Genomic DNA, 24,547 nt, shown 5'->3' on the forward strand with positions numbered 1-24,547 from the left:
GTTCCTCTCTTAATAGTTTAAAATCTGCTTTTGTTTCTCAATTGAAAACCAAAAAGTTTAAAGATGCCGAGAAAATTGATGAATTTGTGATTTTAGCTTTATACAAGAAGAATAATCAATTTGAAGAGGCATATAAGTTAGGGGTAATTAGTTCCGTAGGACCGCTTCATCACGCTTCTATAAAATTGGATACTAAAATGGGTCTTATAGAAAAAATGGACTGAAAATGGAATATCAATATAGAAATAAAAGCTTAGATTGTAGCTCACATGGTTATTGTCAAGAGGAAGGATAAATGAGATATTGAGGATTTTTTTGCACCCGTTGCAAAGATTAGATAGCTATTAGAATGTTGTGTTGCTTTTGTGCTTCTTATAAGAATTTCAATTTGTATCCAAATAGAAAGTGAAAAGTTCATTTTTTCAATGGTATTTTTTATTATCATGGAAGGAGTTTAAGTGTATGAACAACCTCCGGTGGTTGGAAAGTTTTGAATTTTCATATCAATGGTTAATAAGTGCAAAAGGGCATCTTTATTGGCTAATAACAGCATCCAAGAGACTTGGTATGATAGATTAATAATATTCTTGCACTTGAGAATGATTTAAAATTAGGGATAAAATTGAATACTATACTTCTTTTATTAATGACTAAAGAAACCTGTATATATGCTTTTTAGTCACAAATATATGGTGGTATGATATTATTTGTTGGTTTCTATCTAATCCATCCTTTGTGTGATAGATATTTATCTAAATTGTAATGCATAGAATGAATTTGAGATAGTAATGATGGGAGAAACATTAGCTTCTCTTAGAGGACTAGCAAATAACAACCCAAGGCATGGTATTATTCATAAGTCAAAGAAAATACACACAGAAGAGATTTTTAAGGGTTATCACCAAAAGGTTATAATCAAATTTAATGAGGTAAAATTAGCAAAAACTTCCTATGAGCAACATCCAGCTAGAACTTGACAAAGAGATGAAAAGGTAAAGCTGGTGTGGATTAAAACTTAATAGAGGTAATGATGGATCTTTACTTTTTTAACCAGCTAGTAGATAACCGATATTATGTTTTTAGTGTTATATCTTTGTGCTCTAGAGTTTTCAATCTTGTCCTAAGGAATCACATTTACATGCCGTTAAATAATTTTTAAATATTTGCTTGGTACTTTGATTTAGGCTTATGGTATCCTAGAAATATTGAATTTAATTTGGTAGGATATTCCGATGTGGATTTTGCGGGTAGTTTACTTGACCGTAAGAGTACTAGTGGGACTTGTCAATTTCTTGGTGGTTCCTTAATTTTCTTGGTTTAGTAAAAAGTAAAATTAGGTTGCCTTATCCACTATCGAAGCATAATATATTGCAGTTGTAGTTGTTGTGCTCAAATTCTTTGGATGAAACAAACTCTTTGTGATTTTCGATTAAAGTTTGATAATGTGCCTATATTTTTGTGATATATATACTAGTGTATAATTGAATTAAAATCCTATACATCATTCTAGGACTAGCATATTGATATTAGGCATCACTTTATTAGAGAGCATGTGCAAAATGATAATATTACTCTTGAATTTGTAGGCTCTAAGAATCAATTAGCGGATATTTTTACCAAGCCTTTAAATCAAGAAAACCTTTGCAAAATAGGCCTTGAACTCGGTATTATTCGTTGTGATGCCTCTTGATTTTATAATTTTAACTTGTTAAATCTTTTAGAAGGTATTTTGATAGGGGAGATATGGAAAGCATGTGTTATATTCTTAGAGGGAGTTGTGCTAATTTATGTTCATGTTTAAGGGAAACATTTATGTAGTTCTAAATTTTTCTTAATTATTCTTTTTGATGATTCCAAAGGAGGAGAAGTTTAAGAAAAAATATGCTATAAATTTGTTTTGATTGTATTAATTAGGAGGAGAATTTATTTTTTTGAGTGAATTTCAAGAATGATCTTTATGGTGATATGTTGAATTTTATTATGTGCTACATATGGTTTAATGTAATTTCAAGCTATTTTTCTTGAATGGTTTGTCATCATAAAAAAGAGGGAGATTGTTGGTTTTTTGGCCCTTAATCTCAAATTAATTAATTTTAATTAATTAATTAATCAATATTTTGATAATAACAAACTCAATTTTTAATTACTGAGAATATTAGTGTTTTAATATATCCATAGCGTAGAGCTCGGAATAACGATTCCAACACCTCTTGAATCACTCAAATCGGAGCTAAAACGAAGACGATATGACCGAAACAAATCTATAGAGAAAATATCGTGGTGGATGACGTGGCATAACCAGACCATTTGCATGTAGACATGTGCCAGCATATTGGTTGAATGGTGGATCATTAAGAGATTAACATATGATGAACTTTTGATTTTTGGATTGATTTAAAATAAAAAAAAATTAAAATTTAAAAGAAATTTAAAAGGAAAATAAATTTAATATTATTTTATGTTTGTGTCTAACGGCTAGTTTTTTACACATGGTATGTTTTTATTTTTGGATTGACTTTAAAAAGAATGAATTTAAGAAGAAAATGAATTAAAAGGAAAATGAATTTAATATTATTTTATGTTTGTGTTTAACGGCTGGTTTTTGACACATGATATTTTTTTTTGGATTAATTTGAAAAAGAAAATGAATTTCAAAAGAAAAAGAATTTAATATTTTATTTTGTTTGTATCTAACGACTAGTTTAGTTTAAAATCTCCACTATTGATTTTTCTTTTCTAAAATCCAATGGTCCAAATTAATTGTGGTTTCTAAAAATTTTTCCATCTTTATATAAATCATCTTCCTCTCCAAATTTTAAATCAACAAAATTTTACATTTCATAATCCTCCAAAACTCAAAAGTTCCATTATTACTCTCTCTAAGTTCCCAATTTTTTTCTTTTCATCTTATTCTTGAGAGAGTGTTATTGTATTGTGAGGATAAATTTGTTAGTGCTTAAACTTGTAAATCCACTCTAGTCAGAGTTGTATTGTGTTTCAAAAATTCCAACATTTGTAACGATTTGATCCTAAACCATGGAAAGGAGCGGGTTTGCTCTTGAACCCGTAAAAGGAGCGGTGGTGTAACAGTTAGGCTCTAATCCGTAGAAAGAGTCGAAAGATTTTATTCAAATTCCCAAGAGGCGCTTGGGAACTGGAGTAGGTGACCGAATCACAATAAAAATTACGGTGTCTTCTTCTCTAACTCTTTCCTTTTTTATTTTTGCAATTAATTTAAGCAATTTATTGTATGTTTTAGTTTGTTTTTATTTATTTGCTAAAATTTGATAGAATTAAATTATCACATTTTTGTCATCTTATTTGTTGCATAAATTGAATTTTTATTAATTAGTTTAATTGGGTTAATTTAGAAAAAAATTTAATTAAACCCTATTCACCCCCTTCGAGGGTTGCCATATCGATCCAACATTGGGATTTTATGATTGAATGCTTAGAGATTGGCTTGTAATATGTGATATAAAATTATGGGTTAATCTTGAATGAAGAAAAAGGTTAGATAGGCTTACGATTTGTTGTCAACGATGAATAATATTGTTCCTATTGACCTAGAGAAAATTGTATTCGATGTTTTGTTAGACGATGGAAACTAAACATTCATCCTAGAGTAAGTCCTAGAGTGTAATGCGGTTGTGTTTAATATGGATTCATTTAGCATGTTTAGGTAATTAAGTAATTAGGACCACTGGTTGGATATCTAATCAATTGGGCTAGGTATAATTAAGAACCACAAGATTGCAATCGAATAATTCGATGAAAAAGATTACATTGAGTCATTTCGATATTTGTCCTCTAAACTTGGAAGTCTTGATTTATTGCATTTCTATCCTTTATTTTCCTGCACTTTATTTTCTATGCAATTCGACTTAAGCAATCCACACCAAACCCCTCTCCCCCTATTTTACCATTTTAACTAAAAATGAGCTTCGAGGAACTAATCTTCCGCACTTCCCTGTGGTTCAACCTCGGACTTGCCACTTGTATTACTAGATAGTATAAGTAGTTTGTTAAATGATTGATAAATATTATTTGATTCGCAAAGAGAGGTTTGCAACTCCCACTCTTTGGCCTTTCACTACTATAAACAAAACTCTCTCGGGCCAGTGAGAGAGGGGCCCCATTATTCAAGACTCGGAGTCAGCACTTAAGGGAACAATTCATCTACATACCTTAAAGATAGGAAGAGGTGAATTCCATCTTATGTAGCTATATTCCCAGCTCCCTATTTGGATAAATTCATAAAATGGTAGGTTTATTGAGTCGACGAGTCAGGCTACTCTTACCCATACAAATCAAAAGACTACCCTCATAGACAAGAGTTCATAACTCACTCAGGATTGAGGTCGAGTTACTTATGGTCATCCTATGAAATGTTAATCTCTTCAGTCAATAGTGTCATAAAGAGAGATTAATCATTTCGCGTTCTGATCTTATACAAACTATTTGTACAGAATACCCCCACTCGCAAGTCTCCATTGAACGCTTAGAATCAAATCATTAAGTATTACTCTTGTAACAATTACGAAATGGATCATATCCATAATGTTACCAGGATAAGGCACCCAACCTTATCTATATATGACAGATCATTCAAGTTATTACTTGAACATGATCCACCTGTATGTCTACCACATAATGTTTAAGTTAATAAAATGACCTTGGATCTTTCTTTAATGGAAAATTGCATGTATAAAATAATCAACCATTATTTCAAATAAAATTGATGCAAGGGAAAATTGTCGAGGCTTTCTATTGATCAAATAATATTTATTTTCACAATCTAGTACTTCAACTAACAAGTAGTCTTAGTGGCAAGATCGGGTCGAACCACAGGGAACCTAACATGAAACTTCTCTAAGTTAAATAAATCTTTGGAAAGCAGTAAAAACGCAGGGGGGTTTGAAATTGAGTTGATAGGAAAACTAAATTGCATGAATTAAATGTGCGAAAAAATAGATTAAGAGAGAGATACACGAGATTACCTTCACTGATTAAGAGGTTGTTGGACTTTCTAGTGATTAATTCATTGATTTATCATGCAAGGTTCATAAACTATCTAATTATCTAGCCTAATCAAATATCTGGAAAAGCCAAACAAACTCCCTCAGGAAAACCAACATGGATGTCGATTCCTAAATTAACTAAGTGTTTTCACGCAAGCCTAACACATTTCTATTCCCTAGGTTTCGTTATCTTTCATTACTGGGTGGTCCTAGGAAAGCTAGCAATCAAAACCATAACTATAACTAAAACCTATTGTTACTAAAACTAAGCATGCTATTGATACAATTACGTATACATACAACATGCATAGTGTGGGGGGAACAAACATACAAGTATTTATGATTTAGTTGTCAATTAAATCTATCAGCATACTCATACTAGAAATTAAATTAAGGAATATAAAACAAACATGACAGAGAACTCATGAACATTACAAAAAAAAATTTGCACTAAACCATAAAAAGTTTCCAACAAACCTTAAAATGACATTTGGACCTTTTACCATTCATCAATACATGAATCTCGATGCAAAAATAAAGATTACAGGGCAAAACATGAAGAAATCTCCTGGGTTTAATCCAAGAATGGCCAGAACCGAGCCTAATGGTTTAAAAATCAGCTAATCTATCCTCTCCTTGACCTAAAATCGAAGCAAGTTATTTATAGACAAGGTGCAACATCGCAACGCTGAAGGTCAGTGTTGCAATGCTAGCTTTTTATGCCGTAACGTCTAGAGTTCATAGTGTCGCAATGCTGCCATCAACATTGCGACTCTACCCTACTTTTTCAGCTACTACCTTTCAGCATAGAAATGCATCATAGAGGTAAAGTCGCGACGCTCCGAGCGATGTGATGCCTCTACCAATGAGCGTATCTCTACACTTGAAGGGTTGCAACGCTGCGCATAGAGGTATTTTGGTCATTTAACCTTTTATTTCCTAGTTGATACAATTAAGTTCCGGATTGGGCGTTTTAGCTCCATTTCGCTACTAACACCTCATTCTACCTCTTAAGTGCTCGAAACTTATAAAATAGCAAAATAAACATAAAAAATCCAAGGACAATTATAAATTAATCAGATCTAGATAACACATTTTCAGTGTTATCAAACATATTAACTACGAGGTTTTAGGGCATACAATCCAAAAGTTGGGTGTGTTATCAATGGTTACAATTTATACTATCCACTTTGTAATTATTACAAATGATAATTTGATTCAAATTGTTCTTGTGGAGATATCTGATTGGGGATATTTTATACAAAGAGTTTGTATTAGATTGGACAAAAAAATATTTTATCTCACTTTACAAATTCATTAATTAAGAAGATTCATATTTCATAGGATGATCATACGTGACCCATTCTTAATCTTTAGTAAGTTATGAATTCTTGTCTATAAGGCTTTGTTCATTGATTCAGAGGGTGAGATAAACCTTATAATCGATTCAATAAGCCTACCATTTTGTGATTTGACCAAACAGGGAGATGGAATGTGTAACAAGATTGAATAATTCACTCATTCTCATATAAGGTAAGCATATTAGTAGTCCCCATATAGGTGTCGATTACAAGACTTGAACAACGGGACCCCACTCTCTACTCGCCACGAGAGGGACTTAATTAATTTATGATTTGATCTTAAACAAATTGTGCATTAGAGGATAAATTGTATTTAACGTATAAGATATAATTATATGGATGAAATGAATTTTTGACCCAACTGTAAATATAAATAACATTAAGGATTGGCTTGGCATATGGTGGTCATATAAGCTAGACACAACTTGTCCTATAGCAGTAAGAGTAAACCTCTAAGTCTATAGTTGAGTGATCTAGAATTAGTGAATGAAAATTAATTGATTAAAGAGATTAATTAATTAGTTTTATGTCATTAGATCAAACTTATAATCTCTATGTTAATAAGGTCTCCTTAGTGTCTCATAACAACATTTAATGGTATTGAAAGAAAATTATGAAATGTTAGAATTTAATGTATTTGATATATTAAATGTAAAAGGATAAAACTGATTAATTTAAAATGTTCAAATGAATATAAAATGTATTGGATATATTAGATCTAATGGAGCTGATGCATTAAATATTTAAAGGATTAACGTATAGTAGGTACATTAAAGAAAAATTTAAGTTTAAAATTTGAATGAGATTTAAATAGGATAACGATATATGAGATATGAATAGATACTAAAATAATAATATTTTTATTATACAATAAAGCTTCAGCATAGGTAGACAAATAGGATCTTTGGGTTTGAGCTATTGTAAATATTAACACACTCCTCTCTAGAGAAATAGAGAATTCTCTTGGATCTCTTTCCCTCCAATATTTTCATTTTTCAAAAGACTTTGACAAGCCTTGATCTTATGTTCGAGTCATAGTAAAGAAGATCTTTAAAGAAGGTGTTAGGGAAAAATGATATACATAAATTGAATACACTAACAAACTAATTACACCTCAACTAGATAGAGTACACATACTATATACAATAATAATATTCAAACCCAAAGTAAACCAAATAATATAACAATGTTTCAATATGGAAATAACCAAAGACTTGAAAAAAATACTCCAAATCTTTTTGAGATTTAAATGTAATCGAGACACATTTTTTTATAAGTGTTGTCTTGAAGATAATTATTCACTCTACACAGACTGCAAGTGGACTACATCGATCATCTCAATAAGATACAACGACTACTTTTGATAGAACTGCAACTTCGAACTACTCAGATCTGGCATAACTATTGGATACTACAAGAAAATACCCCTTTCCCGATGCTTCAAATCTCCGAGAAATGGTAAAAAACGCGTCGGGAGATCCACTTCCAATGATAAACTAGTTTTCGGAGTTTTGGTTGGGATATATCCATCGAGATTAGAACTCTCGATGTTGCAACACACACCGTCGAGAGTTTGTACAAACTCCCGATGCTTGTTACGCGACGTCGGGAGTTTGGAACTCCCCATGCATGTACAGACATCGTTGGGAGTTCTTCGAGCTCAACTGTCTGGAGTTCAATTTCAGAAATTTAAAATCTGAATTTGAACTTCCGACGGCTAGTAGAAACTCCCAACATTTTTTGTCGGGAGATAGTCATTTTTTAATTTTTAATTTTTAATTTTTTAATTTGATAAGAATAACCTAAAATATATAACATTGTTAAGAAACTAAAAAATATTCACATAAGAAACAAAACAAACAAACAAAGTCGATAGTATTCTTTATTACATAAAAGAGACAAGTTAGCAAAATGGTCTACAAAAGAAATGTCTCCACGAATACATAGAAGAAAGAACTCTCAACAACGTCTCCAATATAACATCTCCAACACGTGATCCAACACAACATCTCCAACAACATTTCCAATATATCTCCAAACAGTATCCTGCAAAACAAATAAAAACCATAAGGTGAATCCTTCAAATCTTACAAAATATAGAAAATCCTACAATCCTACAAAACAAAGAAATGAGTAACAATGTTACAAAATAAAGAAAATTAACACACTTCCAAAACCACATGTTCTCAACCTGAAACCTCCACAAACACACAAAGACCACAAGTTAAATTCTAAAGGAATAACTAATCTCAACCCATCCCAAATAACATTCAAAATTCATAAACTTTCACAATCAAACAAAAGTCATTAGATGAATTTTACAATCCTATAAAACAAAGAAAATAAACACACTTCCAAGATTACATATTCTCGATCTCAAACCTCCACAGACATACAAAAATCACAAGTTGAACTCCAAAAGAAACAAAAAATTTATAGATTCATAAACTTCCACAAACATTCAAAATTCATAAACTTCCACACAACCCATCCCAGCGCATCCCACACATCCCACACAACAATCAAAATTCATAAACTTCTACAAACAAACAAAAAAAAAAAAAACTCCAAGTTGAACTCCAAAACATGTATGACTGATCTCAACCCACCCCACACAACATTCAAAATTCATAAACTTCCAAAAAAAAAAAAAAAAAAAAGTTTTGAGTTGAACTTCAAAACAAGTATAACCAATCTCAACCCACCCCACACAACGTTCAAATCTCATAAACATCCACAAACACATAATAACTCCAGAACACATCAAAATCTAGTTGTTTGGCTAGTATACTGCATGATAACCAACAATTCATTATCATAAAGCTACTAGTAAGATATATTGCTTTGGCACCATAACTGCAGGATAGTAACATATTAGCCAACTAGATAATGAAGTAATCATACATATTTTAATGACCCTTCTCTCTGTGATTGTATCATATCTTCAATCATTTTTTTCATTTCTTCCATTTGTTTTACATGATTCTCACTCATTTGTTTTTTAACGTCCATAAAAGACCCAATTATAAAAAAACCCAATTAGTAAAGTGATATTATGTGTCGTCCATCCACATATTAATGCTTCAACTAATATTTTTAGAAATGGAAGATTTATAAATTTAATCTAACAGAATCAATCTTGTACGAATATCAAATCATTCACATAAATGTTTTCACATATATTTTCATAAATCAAGACATTATAATCCTATATTAAGGCTCAATAATATGAAAAATAGAGCAATCAAAAGTCACTACCTTAACTAACCTTCTTCTAAACAATAAAATGAGTATATAAATCTAAGAATTTTAGATCCAATTAAAAAAATGCAGAAAGGCTTACCGGACGACGGTCGACAAACGACAGGCAAATGGATGACTTAATGACGGATGAACGATCTACTTATTGACAGAGGACGGACGAATGGACGAAGACAAAAGATGAACGAACAAATCGCAGTGTTTCTCTGGTTTGCTAGGGTTGAATATGAAGAAGACAAATCTAGATCTACCTTATTCAATTTGGGGTTTTAAAATCCATCTCTCGACGGCTATCGTGAGCCGTCGGGAGCTTCATCGGGAATTCCTACTAAACTTTCGACGAATAACGTAAATTTTCGGGAGTTTGGTCAGTGTTGGCTTCCATCTCTCGAACTCCCGATAGCTATTGTCTACCTGTTGGGAGTTTGGACCTATCTCCCGACGACTTAAATAGGGCATCGGGAGTTATTGCTAACTCCTGACACTGCCCTTACGTAGTTGGACGAGATCCTCTCTCCCGACGATATATCTCCTGACGATTGTTTTAGGCGTCGGGAGAGCCTCTTTTTCTTGTAGTGATACTTGCTTTCAACTCAACTCAAGATCAAAAGAAAGGAAAAAAATGAATTTGGAATAGGATATTACAAATGAAGGAACAAGTTGTTATTTTCAGAATAGCAACTTAGCAACTCTCTAAAATATAAAATAAACTCAAATTAATATAAAAATTGAAACATTTGTCAAATTTAAATCGATTGAGTTATTATTTGACCAAAATCAAACATAACTTGTTTAAATTAAAGAAACTAAATGAACTTTCATATATGTTAAATGTGTAAATGAAATATCATCTAATTTAAAGTTTCAATCCAATTTGAAAGGTTCTAACTTTGAATTTAATCACTATAATTAAATTCATTTGTTTATATTTCAATATTCAAATGTTTCACTTTCTTTCACTACAAATATCCAATAGAAAGGCTTGAAGATTCCTTTTTGTTTTTGTCGGAGTTGGAGCAAGAAGATTAGAGAATTGCCATAACTTTTCTACATTGATTATTCTCATGGATGGTTTTTGCTTAACTCTTGTTTTTTCGTTTAATTCTAAGTAAATTCTAACACGGTTAGTTTCAACACTTTCGTGGAGTTGAAATGTTTGTTGTCTTTATTTAAAAAAAAAACAGGAATCAAGATACAAAAACATCATCAAACTATGCCCAAAACAAACAAAGCAACTTATAGTTAGGTAATATGTAATAATTAATATATATTTATTTCACCTCTCATATTCTTATTTAAAGTTTAAGCTAATGAAACATAAAAATGTTAGGTGCTATAAAAGAGAGAAAATATAAAAACTAAACTTGACTTAGCTTGGCCAAGCATGAGACACAATAACAATGGTAGACAGACCACAATTATAATTGGCTAGCTGCTTACACATTTATGTTCATTAATGTTTCACCTTTTCAATTCAAACACATTATATTTTGAAATTAATACGTAATAATTAAATGAGAAGAAACAATAGTAATTAGAAAACACATCCCAACAACCCCAAATATTAAGAATGAAAAAAAAATCAAAGAAAAGATTTCCCATCAAAGATTTCAGGATAGTGTCTACCTAATGGCATGGAATAGTACTTGTTGATTCAATAGCATTTATTGGAGGCTTCTGCAAGTGACAAACACATAAATCAAAAGGTATCAAATATGATTTGTATGTCAGAGAGACCAAATGCAGTTAATAGGCATTCCATTTTTGCAAGACAATGACTTATCAACAATTTGATCAAAAGGCCCTATTCTGGCCCCCTCCCATGAAAACCCTTTGAATTCATTACCAAGCAGTAGTGAAACTTGGTTTGCAAATCATTATTACTGAAAAAAATGGAGACATATCTGAAAACCATAACCTTAAATTAACCAAAATAAGAATTTCGAAAAGGTTTCTAAATTTGTAGTTGCTCTCTTTTTACCCTTCATGCAGAGTTCTTATCATTAAATTTATTATTGTATGTCATTGTTACTCATTTTGCTCTTGTTTTCAATATTGGTGATGGAAGAGTTGTAAAGCTTAAACTTTGAACTCTTCGTGAAGAGCATAGATACTTTAACCAATATGATCTATGCTTACTTTTAGCATGTAATGTATGTCAAAATCTACTGCCCCTCTTTAATAGGGTACTTTTCATGGTATCCGGTACTAAGCATATGTAATTAGGTTTCACGACCTCGTTCGTGCTTACCATATACCAACATTTCATTCCAAAAAAGTTTATTAAATATTAAAATTCGTGGAAGAAATGATTGTCATATTTGCAAATTTGTTACATGAAAAATAATATTCAGATACATGAAAATTTTCCCTCTGGTCCATCACTAAAATATGCCAAATCAAGTTATAAAGGGTAATTGTTTTAATTAACAAACCTACTGAAAATAATTTTAAGGGTGATGGATGACCCAAAAATTAGGTGAAAAATGTGAAATGACCCGATTTTTTTTAAAAAAATGGCAAATGACCCTTTACTGGCGTTAATTCGAATTAAATTACCAAAATATACTAGCGCGCATGTGGAAAAGTAGTCTCGCTCTCGTTCGTCAAGCTCGTCTCGCTCTCTTCTTTTTTCACTCACAAATCACTATATCTCTCGTTCTCGTCCGTCTCGCTCTAGCTCGTTTCGCCCTCTCTTCTTTTTTTACTCACAAATCACTATGTCTCTCGCTCTAGCTCGTCTCGCTCTCTCTTCATTTCATCACTCATAAAATTACTCCTCTCTCTCAACTCTTGCTCTCCAAAGTTGGTCACATCGGAGCTACTCGCATGGACTAGTCGTGTCGGAGAAGAAGAAGAAGACGTACAGAGGAGAAGAAGCCGGAGAAGAAGAAGATGACGTACAGAGGATGATTTCTCGCACCAGAGAAGAAGAGAACAAAAGAAAAAAGTAAGGACAATAAGTAACTTCATGTGGTCATGATATCAACAAGAGAACATTTGACATTTTTTTCAAAATCTGGGTCATTTGTCATTTTGGACATTTAAAATGGGTCTTTTGAGCAATTAATCATATTTTTAAATATAGCAAAATGTCAGTGTTTATCAGTGATAGATAAATATAGACACTGATAAATATATATATGTGTCAATGATAGACACTAATAAATATCTATTTAGTGTCTACCACTATCTATCACCAACAGTGACATTTTTATTATTTCTGTAAATAGGTTTATTCATTTTTCTATATTTCAAAACAACTCGACTATATTAGTAGTATACAACTTTAAAATCATTGAGAAAAAGGTTTAATGTTGATTTACCTGAAGTATATTGCTGATGCAGGAGTTCTTACTACATTTGGGCCATTTTTGCAAGATATTTAATCATGTGACCAATATTACTATTATATAGGCTAGATATGCTATTGTTGTTAAATTCTCAAATTTAATTCTGAATTTTTATTCACAGCCTAGATAATTTGCATATTAATCAAACACATCATGTTGATTTTTTAACATTAAGATCTATTTTTTGGACTGCATCCATCTCTTATGCAGTTCGGTCAGTACACATTATTGTATCACATAGCACAATTTTTTAAAAATGATTTAAATTTTTTTTGTGTCTATAAAAAATAGGGAGTATGAGAATAGATGCAACTAGGCTGCACCTAATCATTCCTCTTTCCTAACAATTTCATTCTCACGTGCAATGGACGTCAAAACAAGCGAATAATAAATACAAAGAAAACACAAACTGTTCTAATTTCTTTAGTCCTCTATGCTACTAAAATAAATATTTTGTCCAACAAAAAAAAAACACACACACACGGCTACATGGTTTACTAACCGTGATATATTTTCATCGAATAGAGGAGAGAAACTATTTTATTATCCTGAGGAGTAATAAAATAAAAATATAGGAATAAAAAACACACGTAAAATATAGAAGGTTTATGTGTGCATGGTATCCTTCTTAAATCCTAAACAAGAGTAGGCCGAAAATAAACTCCCGAATAAAAAATAGAAACATAATATCCATAATACTTAGAACCCCTTAGACCCCACCAGGATGCATCGCCCATGAAATTCATATCCACGTTTCGTATTCGATCATTCGAAAATGCCCGATTACATATATACAAGGCATTTCAACATAAAAATATACACGGTCTAAAAATCAAACCAAGTTAAAACATTAGAAAAGACAAGATTTAGCCTATAAATGTGCTTCTTTTTCTCATCATTTTCTTCAATGCAAGTAGAACCGAAATAATTTACCCACAAGCTTTAATTAAGCTACTTGATTAATTATAGTAATCATCGACTAATAAGAAATAAGAAGCATAAAATAACTATTTTTAATTAATTCCATTGGGAAGCTATTTGACTAAATATGCGTTCATCATAAAAATGATGAAACAGTGTTTTTGAAGATTTTGAAAATGATACACAAACCTAAGTTATTATGTCAAAGTAAAATGATGTTTTCTAATCCAAATATCAAACAAAAATGAATTAAACCAATGAATTTTAAGACAAAAAATATACAATAAAGTTCTTTCTAATTTTTTAAAAATGTACTTATATAAGTCCATATAAGAAAATTGAGAAATGAAAAAGTACAAAATACTATTTAGATATATAAAAACAAAAGAATACCTCTAATAATTACTTGACAAAATAACTTTTGATCGATCTAATAATGAGAAAAAAGTTGATGTAGTCCATAATTGAATCAAAGAAGAAGTATTGAAACATGTATGTGTTTGTATGTTCTAAAAAGTGGAAAAGAGTAAGGGGCACCCCTTGGCCCCGATTGGTTCCATTCCATCACTACTAACCTTAAAATTCAATCTTAACATCACAAGAGATGAGACTGTGAATTATGTCAAATTATAAGTCATAACATATATAGGTCATGAGAGATCAAGGCTTATAGGGTGCATTGGAATGTAAATTATTAATGTGATGTTGCGAGAGTTCAGTTGGGCTAGAACACGTCTTTATTAATAAATATAGCAAAATGTAAAAGAATTTGCAAATATAACAAAATTTAGATTAAGCTTTTGAAGTTTATCATTGATAGATTTTGCTATCGGTAGTGATAGATTTTTATCATCGATAAATTCAAATCGGTGATAGACTTCAATCACCTATAGAAGTATAATATTGATAGACTGGTACTATCATTGATGGACTCTATCAGTGATAAGTGGTATCATCAATGGTCTATATTGATGATTAGAGTTTTTGACTTATATGCTTATATTATTTGAAATCTATCAACGGTAACGATGATAAATTTCACATAGCATATAGAAATCTATCACTTATATAATGTTGAAACTATCACTTCTATAATGTTGAAAATCAATACTAAGATATAAATAAATGCGAAACTAAATTATATCTAAAGTTCCTACTTCAAAGGTTAGAGCGAAACAAGGTGAAAAGTCTAAAACATAAAGTACTAAAAAGAAGGGAAAAAACAACATGTACTAAAGAGAAGTGAAAAAACAACATACAAAAATATATTGTTTCGCCCCAAATTCGGAACTATGTCCAATCTTCTGCAATTGTAGATTCTACTATGATATGATGGAGGTTAGAAAAGACCCTTATACTTGTACTTACAAATCTCTTCTAAATAGTCTAATAAAAACTATTTGATTCCCTATACTATAACACGGTATCTAGAATTATCAATTAAGAGAAACACATGAAACTGAAGATAAATATGTATTTTTCTCAAATATATATCCTCACTTACATTCAAGAAATCATACATTTAAGAAAAGAAAATCTGTAGCCGCATTCGTTCTCTACTGATTTTCTTTTTAATTGTAGCACGGCATCACTTGGTTAAACACAAATATATATGTCTCGGCTACAAAATAAAACCTAAAGCCCCATATGGGCCTGAGCCCAAAAAAAGATTTCATCATGCTTCTTCAATTACACGGTGAATTTTGCCAAAAAATATGATCTTGCCTCCTACTTCAATCAAATCTATTATCTTGATAAACTAACTCTCACTAACTATTATTTTTTTTATCTTGGTGAACTCCAAAGCTCAAAAATCTTGTGAAATCAACCAAGCAACATACACAGAAACCATAAAAAAATAACTATAATTCATCTATATTTTGTTCTGAGGTATATGTAACATCCCGAATTTCAGATAAATTATGATTAATTATCTTAAATTGTTAGGTTGTATTCTCTTTAATTTATGGATTTTGGAGTCAATCTAAAACAAGGTGGGAGATAATTAATTTTATCTAAATTTAAATTGATTAAGTATTTGGATGAATTTAATTTATCTCAAACTATTGAATTTTATGTTCCTTTAATTTTGGTTTTTGGTTTAAATTTATTTGATAAAAGATTTGGATATTTTGGAGTTGATTTCTTAAAAGATTTGAGATAAATTAAATTCTTCCAAAATATTTAGTCAATTTAAATCAACATAAATTAATTATCTTCTTAATTGTTTTAAATTGACTCCAAAATAAAAAAAAATTAAAGGAAATTAAAGCCAATGTATGAGCAAGCTATCATGTACTCTTAAGATAACTAAGATAATTATCTTCTTAATTGTATTAAATTAAGATAATCAATCCCAATATATTCGGAACTCGGGATGTTACCGTATGAGCAAGCTACATGGAACTATCTCCACACATAAAAGACAATCACATACTCTCATTTCAACAAAGTGGTACCAATGGACATCTTCAATCCTGAAAATTTGTTCTTGAAGATTATACATTCTGCAAATGACTTGACTCCTTCCTTTACGCCTGCTGCCAAGCTGGAGACTTTATGTTTGACCTTAGCAACTATTTTGGCATTCCACTTTGATACCTTTATTCACTTCGGCGACTTCATAAATCCATTAGAATGTTTGACAACTAGGGGTTCATAATAGTTACTAACTTTCTCTCTCGGACATCCCAATTGTTTCTGAACTGATATAACCTTGATTTGACTGATCGAAATTAGCTATCATTGTTGTTGGTTTAACTATACCTCTACATCTGCTATATGAAGCTTTAACTGGTATTCGTCATCTCTCTGATCTTTTGACAACACTAAGCTAACATCTATACACTGTGGAATCTCTATGACCAAGTTCCATTATTTGGGATCTTAACCTGAGGTTACATTGCCAATTGCCAAACTCACAATTATAACTATCATCGTCCAACTTGGCAGTAGAGATGAGACTTATTTTCATCCTAGACAAAAAACCTCACACAAACCTATTTATAAGCACTTCCATCAGCTTCACTCCACTAGTCTCTTTGGCTACAAAACTAGAAACATACATTGATAAATATATCTTGATGATTACTCTTCTTTCTTCATTAAAGTTCTCTCAATCTTCATCTGACATCCCTTTCATTCTCTTTCTCAATGGCTTATGCATTTTTTTTGTAAGTTATGAAATCCATAATCTACATCTTTCATTACCAAAATTGTTTCCATCAAATTTCACTACAAGAAAAGGGAGTTTTAATGATAAATTTTTAGCAGTATGTGCAAATTTTGTCACTAAAGGTCAATTTATAGCAACGTTTTGCAAAAATGTCACAAAAAGTTCATTATTAGCAATATATATTAAATTTGTGTCACTAAAATGAACGTGTTGTCGAACCCACTCATTTTTTATCTCACGCATCACGACCGGCGAACAGATTGAAATAAACCCACGAGGTATTTGTTTCTAAGAGAACCCACTTATTTTCAAGTGGTTTTTTGTGTGAAATTTTTATCAATTAATATACAATTAACCCCAATTTCCAAACTCACGCAACTTTTGATGATTCCCCACCTTCATTTGACCACAAGGCACTTGTTTTAGAGAACCACTCATTTTCAAGTACTTTTATGTGAAATTTCCATCAATTAGTACACTAGAAGCATCTTTTCGATAGGTTTCTACCTTTCGACAAACTAGAAACAACTTATTTTCTGACAACCTACTCATTTCCAAACTATATTTGTGTGCAATTTCCATCAATTAACATGTATTTTGTTAGTATATTTAGCCAATCAATTTTCCATCAAGAACTTAATTTAGGAACTCAACAAGTTTTAATTTCTAATTTCAAGAACATATGTATTAGTTATTTAGATTAATGCTTGCTAATTTCTTTATTTGTTGAGAAAGGCTTCTTGTATATTGAAAATAAGATGATAAAGAATTGAGAATCTTTGTACAAAATCCCTAAAATTGAATTTAAATTTAAGAATTCAAGGATAGTTCTCAATCTTTCCTTATATTAGTTTCATGAAAAATAAAAAATTTGTTAAAGTAGTTTTTTATTGGTAGTACAACTACTCTATTTAGTTTTCTTCCCCTTATTCTAGATATATTATAGAGTGCTTTTAATTATTTGTAGCAAATGAATTTAGCTTCGACTAGAAAAGTTAGTATATATCCCAACTTATCAATTTAAAATTGAATGTTATTAGTAATTTAACGTGGTATTGGAACATCTAATAATTTAACTTTAATACTATTTTGATCACCTATTTTGCAATTTACATATGACAAGACTCTAACACTTTGATTTCTAACTTAGGTACTTTAATTTGTACTTATTATGGATCAAAGTTAGATAAATTTAAGAGATCGAATGTCTAGTCAATAAGCTACTTCAGTGTAGTTTTCAAGATATAGAATGTATATTTTAGCTCAAATAGAAACTAACTTATTTTCTCCTTTACTGTTAGAATTACAACATTTTAGACTTGGATGAATTTATGGTACAAGATTATCTTAAGCACAAGATGAATGTACTGCATAGAGATTTTTCATTGTTTACTACATGAAACTTATAAATAGTATAACTCTCAAACTAAAGTACGAAAACACCTGACAAACGAATGACACGAGATTCAGATTGGATTTGTTTATGCAGACGATGGGAAAGAGAAGATTTTAAGTGTATTTCTGAAGCAAATATTCAGGTTTGAGCTGGTATTCCCTTCACTCATAGAGGTGGGACTGCGACATTTCTATGCCATAAGCGAAAAAAAGGTATGTAACTCAGTTTTTAATAATACAAACCACATACATGCTCGTATTCCTCTTCTCTTCTTCTTTCTGCTCTTCAAATTGCATGTTTAATTTCCTTCTTCAATCACTGTAAATCGCACAAGAATACAGCTGAAGGCAAAGGTATTTCGAGAGTGTTTTCTTTAAACAGAAAGAAAAGAAAGATTGAAAATTACCATTCAACTTTTGGGTCGGCTTCATTCTCTCCCACTGAATTGAGATAGTGGAGGTCTCCACGTGTTGCAGAGCCAGCTGAGAGGTGTGGCATATTGTGTGCCTTTCGTTTCACCTACCACTTTCATTTGGGCTTAGCATCTCGTGGGCCTGATGTCAATTTTTAAACCCAACAATCCGGTATTAGAGAAAAAGACATTAAATATTTAAATTCTTGAAGCATCAAGACTACAAGATTCACTCAAGATGGCAGTAGCAAGGTATGAAGTAGAGAAATTCGACGGTAAAGGGGATTTTGGCCTCTCGAAGGCAAAAATAAGAGCAATTCTCGATCAGCAAAAGGCTCACAAGGCCCTAGTGGATCCATTTACTCTCCCGAATACTGTGACAGCTCAAGAAAAAGAAAACTGGAGTTGGCAGCTTATGGTACGTTAGTCCTAATTATTGATCAAGAGACTGCCTATAGGATTTTGACAAAATTGGAAGACTTATATGCCATTAAGGATCTTCCTAATAAAATGTATCTTAGGGAGAAGTTTTTTATTTTAAAATGGATTCTTCAAAAACTCTTTCTGATAACCTAGATGAGTTTAAAAATATTGTTGCTGAATTTAAGAATCTTGAGGAGAAAATAGGAGATAAGAACGAAGCATATGTACTTTTAAAATCCCTACTTGAATTCTATAGGGAGATTAAAAATGCTTTGAAGTATGGAAGGGATAGCATAACTACTGATGCAATAATTTATGCCCTAAGAACTAGGGAACTTGAGTTACAAGTAGTTAAGAAGGAAAAACCTAATGGAGAAGGGTTGTTTGTAAAAGGAAATTTCAAACCAAATCAAACTAAGGACAGAAAGCAATCACAAACAGATGAAAACAAACCTAAGCATAAATTCAAGTGTAAATATTGCAAAAAAAAAAGGGAATTTAATCAAAGATTGTTTCATCCTTAAAAAGAAAAATTAAGAGAAAGAAAAGGAGTCGAAAGGCAAGCATCCTGAAGCTTCTGTTAGTTGAAAGCTCTTATATCTACTTAGATGCCTTAACTTCAACCCTTGATAAGGTCACCCATGTCAACCCCCTTGGAAAAAATGATTGGGTTTTCAACTCCGGTTGTACTTACCATATGACACCTATGAGACCCTGGTTTAATTCTACAAAGAAATAGATGGAGAGATGGTTTAAATGGGTAACAACCACGGCTATAAAATTGAAGGTATTGGGCCAGTCTCCATGAAACTCAAAGATGGGACTATTAAACTTCTAAGGAATGTGAGACATATCTCGCTTCTTAAGAGAAACCTTATCTCCCTTGGAATGCTAGATGCATTAGGGTGTGAATACAGGGGCAAGGGTGGAACTCTAGAGGTCCTTAAAGATTCTAAGATAGTCCTTGTTGGGGAAAATGTAAATGAATTGTTTGTAGTTAGAGGTGTAGAAATGATAAAAGGAGCATATGTTGCCACACCTAATAATCTGACAGAAGCTGATATATGGCATAAAAGATTTTCTCAGATAAGTGCCAAGGGGCTGGAAGCTTTATCTAAATAAGGAATTCTACCAAAAGAAATCTCAGACAAGCTAACTTTCTGTGAACACTGTATTTTCGGAAAAGCATCTAGACACAGCTTCACCAAAGCACACCATTCAACTAAGTCAATCTTAGATTATATTCATTCAGACCTTTGGGATCCAGTTCAAACTCCTAGCCTAAGTGGTTTAAGGTATCTACTTTCCTTTATAGATAACTTCTCAAGAAAAAGTTAGGTTTTCTTTCTTAAATCTAAAGACCAAGTATTTAATAAATTTAAAGAATGGAAACTCATGATTAAGAAGCAAACTTCTAAAGAAATTAAATATCTAAGGACAGATAATGTGTTAGAGTTTTGTAGTGAAGAATTTAATAAGTTATGTAAGGAATCCAACATCACTAGGCATAGGACGGTCAGACATATACCCCAACAGAATGGGGTACCTGAGAGACTTAATAGAACCATTATGAAAAGGGTTAGGTGCTTACTCTCAGATGCTATACTCAGTGAGAAGTATTGGGCTGAAGCTGCTAACTATGTTGTTTACACCTTAAATAGGTGCCCTCATACATCCTTAAACTTTATGACCCCTAAAGAAAAATGGACAAAACATCCTCCTAACTTAGATAACCTAAGAGTCTTTGGATGTGTTGGTTATATACATCAAAATCAGGGAAAGCTAAAGTCTAGGACTGTGAAATGCATGTTTGTTGGGTTTACTGAAGGTGTAAAGGGCTTTAAGATGTGGAACCCAATTGAGAAAAGACTTGTAGTCAATAGGGATGTTACCTTTAAAGAAAGGGAAATGTTCATGCAAAAAGAAAAGACTACAATAGAGGTTCCTAAAAGCCCTTCGACTAGGATTGAGGTGGAGACCCATAAGGACAAGTCAGTAAATCATAATTCTCCTAATGAATCAGAAGAATAAGGTATTATTGAATATCAACAGGAAGAAACCATTGAAGCATAACTTGATTTGAGTCAATACTCTCTAGCTAGGGATAGGCAAAGAAGAGTGATTGTCCCACCAGTTAGGTATACTGAAACAAACTATATGAACCTAGTTTTAAATGTAACTATAACACCTAATGACCAGGAACCAACCAATTTTGAGGAGGCAATGAACTGCCATGATGCTAGGAACTAGATTGAAGCTATGTGTGAACAAATGTAATCACTAAGTGTTAATGACACATGGACTCTAGCACCCCCTCCTAAAAAGTGCAAAGCAATAGCTTCTAAGTAGATTTACAAACTAAAGGAAGGTTCTTCCAAGGATGAAAAGTCAAGGTAAGCAAGGTTAGTAGCCAAAGGCTTCACTCAAAGGGAAGGCATTTTACTACTCAGAAATTTTCTCACCAGTGGTCAAGAAAACATCTATTAGATTACTTCTATCACTGGTTGCTCAGTATAATCTTGAACTAGATCAACTAGATGTTAAAACAAGCTTCTTACATGGTTATTTAGATGAGGTCATCTACGTGGTTCATCCTAAAGGTTTTGTTGAAAAGGGTAAAGAGGATCTATATTGTCTTCTAAATAAGTCCACTTATAGTCTTAAACAGTCTCCTAGATGTTGGTATAGAAGGTTCAATGACTACATTGAAAGTATTGGTTTTCAGAAAAGCACATATGACATCTGCACCTATGTTAACTCTACCTCCTATAAGAATAAGGTGTATCTTCTCCTTTATATGGATGACATGTTGCTAGCTGGGACCACAAAATAAGATCTAAATCATGTCAAAAATCTCCTAAAGAGAGAATTTGACATGAAAGATATGGGTCAGTCTAAAAAGATCCTTGGGATTGAAATAGACAGAGACAGGGGATCCTCTATCTTAAGCATTAGCTAAGCAAACTATTGTGAGAAAGTGATCAGAATGTTTAATTTGTCCAATGCTAAATCTGTGACTATTCCTATTACTCAACACTTTAAGTTGTCCTCGGATAATTCTCCTAAAGAAACTGACTTGGAACACTTAAAATAGATACAGATGGTTCCCTATAGTCAGGCAGTAGGAAGTCTAATGTACCTCATGATCTCTACTAGGCCTGACCTATCCTATTGTGCAAGTCTAGTGAGCAGATTTATGTCAAACCCAGGGAAAAGGCATTAGGAAGCTATGAAGTGGATCCTTAGATATCTAATTTGGTCCAAGCAGTCTAAACTAATCTATAGAAGTGTTAAACATATAGACCTTGAACTCTATGGATATGTAGACTCTGATTTTGTTGGAGATCAAGATAAAAGAAGGCCTTTAACAGGGTATCTTTTCTTATATGGCTCGAATTTACTAAGCTGGAAGGCTAACCTATAGTCAATAACAACTCTATCCATTACTGAAGCTAAATACATGGCTCTTTTAGAAGCAATAAAAGAGGCATTGTGGTTAAAGAGCTTGATGGAAGACTTTTGGTATCAAACAAACAATAGTTAAGATCTACTGTGATAACCAAGCTGCAATCCATCATTCCAAAAACCCACAATATCACTCAAGGACAAAACATATCGATATTAAGAATCATTTTGTAAGGGACAAAATTGAAAAAGGGCAAGTAGAAGTGCTAAAAGTCCATACCTCAAAAAACGCAGCAGACATGCTTTCCAAGCCGGTTCCGAAGCTCAAGCTCAGCAAGTGCCTTGACCTTATCGACTTTGCTCTTCCTAAAAAAAGGATAATCAGAGGTCAGATTCGGAAGGGAGAAGATTTACAGAGCTGAGATTAAGGTGGAGATTTAAAGATAATAATCTCAAATCAAGCCCCAATGGCTAGTTTCTTTAACAGCTTTCATAACAGAAATGTATTCAAATATAAATAGTTGATACTTTTACATTTTGTGTCGTTCTTTACATTTCTCAAAAACAAAACTATAAAGAAAATTATCTCTATAAAATCTTCAAAATTATACTTCATCCCTTCCCGTGGACGTAGGCTCTGAGTTAGGTCAAACCACATATATGCTCATGTTCCTGTTCTCTTCTTCTTTCTGCTCTTCAAATTGCATGTTTAATTTTCTTCTTCAATCACTGCAAATCGCACAAGAATAAAACTGAAGGCAAAGGTATTTCGAGAGTGTTTTTCTTTGAAAAGAAAGAAAACAAAGATTGAAAATTACCATCAAACTTTTGGGTCGGCTTCATTCTCTCCCACTGAATTGAGATAGTGGAGGTTTCCACGTGTTGCAGAGCAAGTTGAGAGGTGTGGCACATTGTGTGCCTTTCATTTCACCTACGACTTTTATTTGGGTTGAGCATCCTTCTCGTGGGCCTGAAGTCAATTTCTAAACCCAACAATAACATGCAAAAAGAAGAGGGCACGTAGATAAGTGAGATTGATTTATTTATGCTCACCCATTATTATGCAAAGAAGGGGTGGGTTGAATGAGGAAAAATCTAAATTTATGAGTAATACTTGTTGTTCATTATTATTTTCTGCTATTCTACAGCATATTAATACAATTACATATGTAATTATGTTATAGGATGAATTTGTGGCATTAAAAACATCTTCATCACAAGAAGGTGGTGAACCTCTTCTAGACAAGGAAATATGTGAATGGGTGTTGGGTAAGCAACTGTGACATGTGTAGGGACTTGGTTAGGGCCCAAGACCAAGAAATGCTAGATATGAAGTGAGTTCCAAAAATTAAAAAGAGAGGGATGCACATATTGCACATTTGCAAAGTATCGTTGAACCATAACAAGCCACAATTGAATAAATCTTAACAAGGTTGACATGTGAAGAAGTTACATTCTGACACAAAAAGGAGTTCATAACAGTCTAATAACAATCAACAAGTAATTGTTACAAGTCAAGTACGTATTCTGCTTGAAACTTTAGTTCGATATATGTTCTATATTAATGAACTTTCTTGAATTGGCAATGTTTAACAAGAGTTTTCTATGTTGTGCTTTTGACTTTCTTCTCCCCTTCTCCTTTCCCAATCATACTTAGGATATACTACAAGAATTTTAGGCTTTAATGTCGGTTGAAAAAAGTGATATCAGATGTATAATGTCGGTTTTAAAAAACGGATCTTTAATGTCGGTTTTAAATCGACATTAAAGATGGGCTACAATGTCGGTTTAAAACCGACATTAAAGGCCTCTCATTTTT

General features: G+C 32.1%; 1 protein-coding gene across 1 annotated transcript; it reads left to right on the top strand.

Annotated features, from left to right (window-relative positions):
• The first annotated feature begins 20,892 nt into the window (after nucleotides 1–20,892).
• LOC120067464 (uncharacterized mitochondrial protein AtMg00710-like) lies at nucleotides 20,893–21,354 on the top strand. The gene has a single exon (XM_039019022.1). The coding sequence runs from the start codon at nucleotides 20,893–20,895 to the stop codon at nucleotides 21,352–21,354; it is 462 nt and encodes a 153-aa protein (XP_038874950.1).
• The last annotated feature ends 3,193 nt before the right edge of the window (nucleotides 21,355–24,547 follow it).

Source organism: Benincasa hispida, chromosome 12 (assembly GCF_009727055.1).
Source record: "Benincasa hispida cultivar B227 chromosome 12, ASM972705v1, whole genome shotgun sequence".
Taxonomy (NCBI): Eukaryota; Viridiplantae; Streptophyta; class Magnoliopsida; order Cucurbitales; family Cucurbitaceae; genus Benincasa; species Benincasa hispida.

What these genes read in the sequence shown, in the direction of transcription:
- LOC120067464 (XM_039019022.1), top strand. Translation starts at nt 20,893, where the DNA reads ATGAAAAGGGTTAGGTGCTTACTCTCAGATGCTATACTCAGTGAGAAG.